Genomic DNA, 10,889 nt, shown 5'->3' with positions numbered 1-10,889 from the left:
CCTAAAGGGTGTGGTCCTAATAGGCGTTTTAAAAGCTGTGCGGAAAGCCCAAAGCGCGTCATCCAACTTATCGGACCAGTCCTTTCAGTTCTTGCCGACAGTTTTCTCTAAAATACGCTTAACGCCTCGGTTTGCGTTCTCCACTTGCCGCTCGTCTGTGGGTGATAGGCGGTGGACAACCTATGGGTGACCCCATACAGTGCCAACGTCTTCTCCATCTGGGCATTGCAGAAATGCGTGCCCCTATCACTGATCAAGGCCTTGGGAGTACCAAACCGACAGAACAACCTCTTTAAGAATCCCACTACAACTCGGGCGTCATTAGTGGGTGAGGCTTGAGCCTCAACCCACTTGGAAACGTAATCAATAGCCACGAGAATATATCGGTTCCCTTGAGAAGAAGGGAACGGACCCATGAAATCAATGCCCCAAACGTCGAAAACCTCACAAACCTGAATAGGGTTTTGGGGCATCTCATTACGGGATGAGATGTTACCAGTGCGCTGACATGCGTCACATTGTCTGACAAACTCGTGTGAGTCTTTAAAAATTGATGGCCAATAGAAAACCGGAATCTGGAACTTTCCTAGCAGTGGAAGACGGACCATGGTGGCCACCAGTTAAACCCTCATGACAATGCCTAAGAATCTCACGGCCCTCTTCCCTACTCACACACCTCCTCAACACTTGATCAGTGCCTACACGAAACAAATACGGTGAATCCCATATATAGTGGCTGGCATCTGCGAAAAACTTCCTCCTCTGCTGATAACTCATGCCCTTGACCACCACTCCTTCGGGCAGATAATTCGTAATGTCGAAGAACCATGGCAGACCCTCCTCTTCAGCACTAACATACAAGACTGGCTCGCTCTCAAATCTCACTCTCACCATCATCAACGACTCATGGGGAAACCTATACCCGATGGTGTCCTCTCTAATCTCCTCTCTCTTTGGATCCTCCAAACGTGATAAGTGATCCGCAACAACATTCTCTGCTCCCTTTTTATCTTTAATCTCAATATCGAACTCAGAAAGCAAGAGAATCCATCGTATCAAACGAGGCTTGGCATCTTTTATGGCGAACAGGTATAGCAATGCCGCATGATCAGTATAAACGATGGTTTTGGACAGCACACGATAAGAACGGACTTTTTCGAACGCGAAGACCACAGCTAGAAGCTCCTTCTCAGTAATCGTGTAATTCTCCTGAGCATCATTGATGGTCTTACTCGCGTGATAGATAAGATGGAAGTGCTTGTCCTTTCGCTGACCTAGAACAACCCCGATTGCAAAATCACTGGCGTCGCACATGAGCTCGAAGGGTAAGCTCCAATCGGGTGCTACTAAGATAGGGGCATTAACCAGCTGCCCATTGAGAAACTCAAACGCCTTCAGACAATCAGCATCGAAGTCGAATGTGATGTCCTTCTCTAGAAGGCGAGTCATGGGCCGGGTAATCTTAGAAAAATCTCTGATGAACCTACCATAAAAACCCGCATGCCTGAGAAAACTACGAACGGATTTCATACTAGTCGGTGGAGGAAGTCTACTGATGATGTCGATCTTAGCTCTATCTACCTCAATACCGTCTCGTGAAATTTTGTGCCCGAGCACAATGCCTTCAGTCACCATGAAGTGGCACTTATCCCTGTTCAGCATCAACTTCGTCTCTATGCACCGCTTCATCATCCTCTCAAGATTAGAAAGACAATGATCAAAAGAGTCCCCATATACCGAAAAATCATCCATGAAAACCTCCATGGAACTCTCTATCATGTCTTGAAATATCGCTACCATGCAACGCTGGAATGTAGCCGGAGCATTACATAACCCGAAAGGCATAAGTTTGTACGCGAAGGTACCGTGTGGGCATGTAAAGGTGGTCTTTTCCTGATCCTCATGTGCGACGGGATCTGGAAATAACCTGAAAATCCGTCAAGAAAACAGTAAAATTTTCGTCCCGACAGACGCTTCAACATCTAATCAATGAACGGAAGAGGAAAATGGTCTTTCCTAGTAGTGTCGTTAAGCCTCCTATAGTCAATGCAAACCCGCCAACCTGTTACCGTCCTAGTCGGAATAAGCTCATTACGTTCGTTAGTGACAACTGTCATCCCTCCCTTCTTAGGGACGACCTGAACGGGACTCACCCATGAAGAATCGGAAATGGGATAGATCAGGCCAGCGTCAAGGAGTTTGATAACCTCCTTCTTGACCACCTCCGACATGTTAGGGTTGAGCCTCCTTTGAGATTGGATTACAGGTTTATACTCATCCTCCATGAGTATCCTGTGCGTGCAAAAGTTCGGGCTGATGCCCTAAATGTCCATAAGTTTCCACATAATAGCCTGTTTGTGTGCCTTGAGCAAATCAACCAACCTCGACTTCTCATAATCTGTCAACTGAGAAGAAATGATGACGGGCAAATCGGCCTCACCGTCCAAGAAAGCACAGTCTAAATGAGGAGGTAGCTCTTTAAGCTCAAGGGACAGTGGTGCCTCAATCGATGGCCTCTCCTTCGGTCCCTCGGTGCTATCGGCAACCGTGAACACCTCGGGGTATTCAGGAAGTGAGCTAGCAAGAATGCTCAGGTTATGCTCCGGGGGAACATCAACCTCGTCCTCCTGATTGAGCAAATCTACTCTAGAGATGTAGTCAAGACAGCGCTCAAACTGAGATATGAACGTGTCAAGAAAGTAAACGGAATCGTCCTGACTACTAGAGTTTCTCATCGATTTGACAACATCGAAGGTGACGATCTCCTCCCCTACACGAAGTGTGATTCTACCGTCGAAGACGTCAATAAGCGCTTTAGCAGTACACAGGAAGGGTCGTCCCAAAATGAGCGGGACCTGATCGTCAGCCTCCATGTCAAGAATAACAAAATCCATGGGGAAAACGAATTTATCGACTTTAATGAGTAGGTTTTCCACGATTCCCGGCGGATATTTGACCAAACGGTCAGCCAAGGATAAACTCATGCGCGTTGGGATAGGCTCTCCAAGCTCTAGCTTTTTATCAAGAGAATATGGCATCAGATTTATGCTAGCACCTACATCGGCCAATGCGTAGCTCTCAGTCGAGCTGCCAAACAAACACGGAATCGTGAAGTGTCCCGGGTCTGTTAATTTTTCCAACAGCTTGTTCTGGACTACCGCAGAGCATCCTTCATTTAAACATACCATCGAAAGCCCCTCCAGTTTCTTCTTGTTCGAAAGAAGATCTTTTAAGAATTTAGCATATTTGGGCATATGCTGGAGTGCCTCGACAAAAGGAATATTGATTTTTAACTGTTTAAACATGTCAAAGAAATGTCCATATTCCTCCACATACTTCTGCCGCAGAAGACGGGCAGGATATGGAACTCGAGTAAGATCGACTTCGGGACTCTTCTTCTCTTCAATCTTCTTCTCAGCAACTTTCTTCGCAGGAGACTCGCCATTTGACGCAGTACTTCCTGGGGCTCACCTCTCGTGTGTCCTCACAGGAGCCTCCATCTCTATCTCCTCGTCCACCGGCTCCTCATCATCTGCCGGTGGCCGCTCTCTATCGCCTCCTCTGCCACTACAGGTGGTCACTGCCTTCAGCTGTGCCTTCGGGTTAAGCTCGCTGCTTCCCTGAAACGCTCCGACCAGCTTATTAGGTAGCATATGCTTCATCATCTCATCCATCTTTCGAGACATCTCCAAAATTGACGACTGCTGGTTCTTGAATAAGGTGTTGTGCTCAGCCAGTCTATTCTGGATGTTATTATCTCTATCAATAAGGTGGGAAAGCATGGTAGATTGCTTAGATAGAAACTCCTTAAGATCCGGGTCCATACCACTGCTCTTCCCCGCACTCGAACTCCCTGCCACCTCTGTATCTCTAACCTGACTTTGCTCCTGCCTCGGCTGAAAGCCCTGAGCATTACCTCCCGACCTCCAACCATAGTTTGAGCTATTCCTCCATCCTGGATTCCCATAGGCATTCGGTCCTCTATTCTGATTTCCCAAATAGTCCACCTGCTCCTGCTGATCAATCGGACAATCAACTGTTTCGTGCCCTCCTCGGCAGATGTCGCACCTATTAACAACCTTCTTCAAGTCCTTAATTTGCCTCTGAATTGCCTCTAAGGCAGCCGTGATGCTAGTATCATTCGAGACTTGATGGATGCCTAGAGCGGAAGAAGTGGTGGTTTTAAAAGTACCTCGGGCGGACGATCCCTGCTGCTCGGCTCGGGCGAAGCTCTCAAACATCGACTCGCACTCATCTATATCCAGCTTCTCTAACATGTCCCCTCCAGCTGACGTATTGAATCTCTGCTGCATCTCAAAGGTCAGCCCGTTATAGAATTTCTCGACTACGGCCCATTCGGACAGACCATGCTGGGGGCATCTACTAAGCAGATTATGGAACCTTTCCCAAGCCAAAGGGTATGACTCGTCAGGGTCCATGCGGAAGGAGTAGATCTGATCACGAAGTCGCGAGGCTTTAGATGGCGGAAAATACTTCTTTAGGAATTTATCTTGGTGTTCGTCCCAGGTAGTGAAGGACCCAGGGGGAAGGTTTTCCAACCATGATGAAGCTCGACCCTCAAGCGAAAATGGAAAAAGATGAAGGTAGATAGAAGCACGAGTGGCGTTGGTGATATGAAAAGTGTCGCAGATGCGAGTGAATTTGTTTAGATGGCCTAGCGCGTCCTCATCTTCTAGTCCGTGAAAATGGGAATAATTAGTGATAGAATTCATGACGTTGGGCGGAATATGCTAGTTACTAGCATCGGGCATCGCCGGACGTATGATAGCAGACTGTCTCCCCATAACTCCCTCATTCGCTCTCGAGTGAACCGTACGCCTAACCGGAATAGCGTCACCCATATCTAAAGTGGAATCTGAAACGTGTACCTTGCTTTCGCGTAGAGCACGTGTAATCTCCCGAAGCTCCCTACGGCGCTCACGAAAATCTCTCTCAGGTTTATTACATCCCGAAGCTCCCTACGGCGCTCACGAAGCTCCCTAAGTATGCATATTCATCTTAAAAACATCAAAAAGTTTATTACAATAATATTAGTCCAACACCAATAACCCAATACCGACAAGCAAACTAAAAGTCAACAAATATTCATTCAAAGCCTAGGCAACTAATAGGGTTTTAGCCAATAATCATGCCCAAGAAAATAAAATATATAAGTTCAACAATCATGTTCATAATAAAAATAATAAAGTTGAACCAAGAGAACCGTGTTTTGATGAGTAGATGTGAACCCGGACACCTTCAAAAACGTTTGACTTGCGGCTGTATTATGTCTTGTTATCTCACCTCTCTCCAATAAAAAAAATTACACCACGGATGCCTTTAGTGAGTTCACCAATCAATCACCAGCATGGCTACTTCTCCTATTTCTTTCTTGTCTCCACTGATCAACAACCCAAGATTGTGGCTGTTATTGCTCCACCGAAATCGAAAGAAGAAAAAAAAAATATTAAGTGGCGGCGCCTCTTTCCTGTTCACCCTGTCACGCTACTAGAAGAAATATATATATATATATATATAATGTTTGTGTTGTAGGGTTTTTTTTCTCCTTGGCTCCACCGACCCATTATCATATTAATGCATTAATCTTTTATTGCAAGAAAGCCTCTAGTGGGCCTCGTGACTCATGCATCCATATTAACAAGCTCGTGCTCTTTCTGATCCAACTGACGGGCTACATAAATAATAACAGAATTTTATTGAATAACAATTAAGTAATCATTGAACTTCAAAATCCACAAAACATTATTATTATTATTATTATTATTATTATTATTATTATTATTAAATGTCACATAACATTAAGTGATTTTTTTCTTTTTTTTTTCTTTTTATGTACTTTATATAATTATAATAATAATTAGTATTATATATCAAATGCTCGACTCGTCATTCGTCGGTCTCAAGTTTAGCAAAAGTGTTCAATTTTAGCCCATTGTCTTTTGAAACCATTAAACTCACACATGAACAAAATAATAATAATATTCAATAAAAACTTGGCTCAAAATTATCTAAAAAGTAAAGAATATTTATAAAATAATATGTATATTTTAGAGAACATTATAATTATAAGAAAGTAACAATAATAAAGAAAAAGTAACAAAAAATTGAAAATATTAATAAAAAAGTAACAATAATGAAAAAAAAACTAAAAAATTGAACAAATTAAAGAAAGTAACATAAAAACTAAAAAGAAAATTAAAGAACATCACATATGAAAATGCATGATCTACCAAATAATAAATAACTTTTATTAAAAAAACAAATAAAAAAGTGATCTAAATAAAAATCAAAAACCTAAAAAAAAAAAATTAAATACAAAGTCTCACACATATAATGATATGAACTCAAAGTTTAAACACCATAAATAAACAAAGAATCTGAAAAAATATATATATAAAAAGAAAATGAATGAGACAATAAAAGAATATGCAGACAAATATAAATGCATGAAAGAGAAAAAAGAAATGAAATGACACAAATGACCTTGAAGTAAAATCTATCATATTTGTGAAATTGAAGATGTGGCAAATTATAGACCAAGTATAGGGTTTCTAGAGTTTTTATAACTCAAAGGAGTTTTCAAATTATACATGTCCTATATATATACAGGGTTTGCATCAAATACAAATGAAATTAACGTGCTAAACGTGAGAATCAAGTAGAGTAATTATGTAATTACATCATAGAGTAATTACATAATTACTCTATGATGTAATTACATAATTACTCTACTTGTATTTATAATTACTCTACTTGATTCTCACGTTTAGCACGTTAATTTCATTTGTACGTTAAATTTCCTCTATATATATATATATATATATATATATATATATATATATATATATATATATATATATATAGGGTAAAGATCCTAAGAGAACCTTGGTAAATTAAGAATTTTGAGAACCACTTTTGACAACTAAAAAACCTCTAAAACAATATTTAAAAAATTATAAAACAAAAAAAAAACAAAAATTTTAAAAAATAAAAAAACCAAAATTCTTATATTTCAATCCGGTTTCATTAAAAAAAACCAATTTTTTTAATTCGTATTATACCTATACACATATGTATACTTTTATTTAATCTCTAGTTACGTAATGTACACATATGTACATTATCATTTATCTTAAATTATATATATGTGTATAGAAAAAAATATACGTGTACATATATGTACATATTATACATATATGTATAATTTAGCTAAACCAATATTTTTTTTCGTTTTTTTTTAATTCGTATTATATCTATACACATATGTATACCTTCATTTAATCTCTAGTTACGTAATGTACACATATGTAATCTCTAGTTACGTAATGTACAAATTTCGGTCCCTTTTGCCCATTTTGGTTGGTCGCAAATTTCGGTCCCTTATGCCCATTTGTGTATATGTTTTTTTTTCTATACACATATGTATATATACAAACCATTTACATATGTATATATACAAACCAAAATAGTTTGTATATATACATAAATGGGCAAAAGGGACCGAAATTTGCAACCAACCAAAATGGTTGCAAAATTAGCGACCAAAACAATATTAGTTGCAAATTTAGCGACCAAAACCAAATCGGTCGCAAAAATAGTACCCAAAACAAATTCGGTCGCAAAATTAGCGACCAAATATTTCCGGTAGTTAATCGGTCACAAATATACTTACCGAAGTTATTTCGGTTGCAAATATGGTTGCTAGTTTTAAAAAATAAAAAAACCATTGAAAAGAAATTAATTTTGTCGCAAATTTTCTGACTGATAATTGTTCGGTTGCAAAAACAGAGACTACAACAAGATCGGTCGCAAAAATAGCAACCGAATATTTCCGGTTGTTAATCGGTCACAGATGTACTAACCGAAGATGTGTTGGTTGCAAATAGAGGTGCACAAACCGGTTTAAAACTCAAACCGGTTTGGGTAAAACCGGTTCGTTTTGATCAACAAAAGTCAAAACCGGTTTATGATTGGATTTGGTCGGGTTGAAACCGATTTCTTACAATGTTACGATTGGTTTTGGTTTGGGTTTTGACCGGTTTCAGCCGGTTACGGTTCGGTTAACCGGTTTGGAACCGGTTTTTGTGGAGAAAATTACAAACTGGTTCCGAACCTACGGTTTCAATCTGTTCCAAACCGGTTTCTACATAATCGGTTTCAAACCGGTTCGGTTTCGGTTTAGTTTTCGGGTCGGTTCGGTTAACCGGTTTATTTGCCCACCTCTAGTTGCAAATATGGTTGGTAGTATTAAAAAATAAAAAAATCTTAAAAATATAAATTAATTTGGTCACAAAAATGGTCGCAAATTTTCCGACCGAAAGTTGTTCGGTTGCAAAATAGCGACCAAAACAAAATCCATCGCAAAATTAACTACCTAATTTCAGTTGCAAATATGGTAGCTAATTTTAAAAAATGATAAACTAATAATATAACAATTAATTTGATTGCAAAAAGTTTCCGATCGATTTTGTTCGGTCGTAGAATTAGTGACCAATCAGAAGCAGCCAGAAAATTAGATACCCGATTTTTTTGTTGTTTAATCGGTCGCAAATGGAGCGATCGAATTTGTTTCGGTTGAAAATATGGTGACCAGTTTTGAAGAGAGAAAATAAAATAATGAAACTGATTTAGTCGAAAAACGATCCAAAATTTACCGACCGAGATTGATACAAGATAAATAACGATTAATTATAAGATAAAATAAAATAAATACCAAGTCTACCACAAGAACAATCAAATATATGACTACAAAAAATGTTTCGGTTGCAAAAACTATCACAGATATAATGACTGAAATGGATTTGATAGTAATTGTCGTCGCTAGTTTAAGAAAATATTTCAAAATATTATAAAAGTTATTACACAAGATTCGTAATTTAGTAGTTTTGAATTTCATAGTTGAAATTTTTCTAAGAGATGGAGTGTTGAAATAGCCGAATGTATAATGAACTTCTAGGATCACTTAAAAATGATTATGTGCAATCAGGGGTCATTTAGCGTTAATGAAGGCAATATTACTCGATGATGGCTGATAACAGTTGGTGAATGTCACGTAGGGGAAACAAAGGACTTTATGGAAAAGAGTTAGGCTAAACGTGTCACCCTCTCTTACTTGTCATGCCTCTTCCTCTGAACTTTTAATTCTTTTAACATTTTTTTAAACATATTATTCCCTTATAATATTTTTTTGTCATTTTAGCGTCTCCCTTTAAAATATGAAATCAAAAACAATTTTTTTTCTTTTTTGTTTTTTCCTCCCTTTGTGTTTATTATTTTTTTTATCATAGTAATAATTTTTATTAGACAGAATTATAGAGATTGTCCTTTATATTTGCACAAAATTTAACTCATTGTTCTTTATCTTCAAATTGATCTGTTTTATCTTTTACGTTTAAAAATCCAGTAACATTTGTGTGACATTTGAGCCAAAACAAGGTACACCTCAGTACGTATTTACTGATTAAGCAAATAAACGCCTTTTGCGTAACAAACGAACGATTAATCGAACGGGTCGAGTTATGACCCAGATATCTCGGGGGGCCATCTATAAGTGATATACGATCTATACAAGCTAAAATATTAGAAATATGGTATTAGTTTGATAGCAAACAAGTTAAACAAAAATATGCTCGTTTAACTACCCGCTATAGATTTAAACGCGAAAGATAGTTACAAACCAAGCATTGTATCATCCGTTAAGCCGAAAAAGACTTACCAAACACTTATTTGAAAAGTTTTAAGCGATCCGTGAAAATATTTTTGATTTTTACAAACATATAGTATGTTTTTATAATTTTACACAAAACTAGCCGAAAAACACTCGTTTTCGCGCTGTTTAACGCACCCGATAAGTTTTTCGCGCCAAAAACCGAACCCGAACTAAATTTGGACCGGTCTTTTCGTATTTGGGCTTGAGAAATCAGAAACTTAGGCCAAAATGGGCCCATGAAATTCCGGCCGCAGCCGCCACCCCCACCCCCCCTTTATTTTCCTTTCACATATAAACTAGATTTTAGATATTTTCACACAATTTTCCACATTCAACTTCTGGAACTCTTCTTCTCCTGCCAAAACCAGCAAGAAACAAGGTAAAGAGGTCTTAAATAATCGATTTTCGGCTTGTTTAAACTCGTTTAATACCATAAAAACATGTCTTGATTACTAAAAATCATTCATAATCATGTAAAAATCCCAAAAATGGTCCATAAACATGTTTTGATCATTCACATGGTAAGGAACCTGTTTTGATAGTTTTTTTGGCCATAAACACGGATTAAAGGGCTGAAACGGCGTTTTTACGGTTCAAAAGTTCGTTTTTGTGCACTAGCCGAAACCCTAAGTTAAGGGCTGTTATGTTAATGAAAAATTGCTTGGTTTGTGATATAGGACTTGTATCTAGTTTGCATAGAAGCACAAGAACCTGAAAACTTGATTACAAAGTCGGAAACGAGCCAAACCCGCTAAGGTAATGCCGAAACACTCGCTTACGGGCTATTTAGGTTAAGGTTGTTATGTGCATATTATTAGGCCTTGAAATTTTTCAGGGACATCAGGGACTATGTCAATGAGTCCCTGTTTAAATTTGGTAATTTTTCGACCATCCGAGAATATTTGGCGAATTTATTACCGAATTGGGATGTTTATTTGGGAAAAATAGCTAAAATACTTCAAAAATTATGAAATTTTTCTGGGAACTCATATTTAATGTATTTTGATCACATATGAATTTTGGGATCATTTGGAGAAATCTGAAAGTGTTTTGTGTATATGCGTTCATTTGAATTTTTATAACCGAATTTGGGCCGAAAAGAATATCGCACGAGCGTTTTACATTCTGGAATTGATACAGGTTGATTTGGGACATGAAT

General features: G+C 38.4%; 1 protein-coding gene across 1 annotated transcript; it reads right to left on the bottom strand.

The window, feature by feature from the left end:
- Window positions 1-2,321: 2,321 nt before the first annotated feature.
- LOC143614606 (uncharacterized) lies at window positions 2,322-3,254 on the bottom strand. Its single transcript, XM_077087998.1, has one exon. It carries the CDS (start codon window positions 3,252-3,254, stop codon window positions 2,322-2,324), a length of 933 nt encoding a protein of 310 aa, XP_076944113.1.
- Window positions 3,255-10,889: the final 7,635 nt, after the last annotated feature.

The sequence above is a fragment of the Bidens hawaiensis genome, unplaced genomic scaffold, assembly GCF_021521415.1.
Source record: "Bidens hawaiensis isolate Kalapana, Puna unplaced genomic scaffold, B.hawaiensis_p1.1 tig00040566_1, whole genome shotgun sequence".
Taxonomy (NCBI): domain Eukaryota; kingdom Viridiplantae; phylum Streptophyta; class Magnoliopsida; order Asterales; family Asteraceae; genus Bidens; species Bidens hawaiensis.
The sequence above is the reverse complement of the archived record's forward strand: the minus strand, read 5'-3'. Positions and strand labels throughout refer to the sequence as shown.

What these genes read in the sequence shown, in the direction of transcription:
- LOC143614606 (XM_077087998.1), bottom strand. Translation starts at nt 3,254, where the DNA reads ATGCCCAAATATGCTAAATTCTTAAAAGATCTTCTTTCGAACAAGAAG.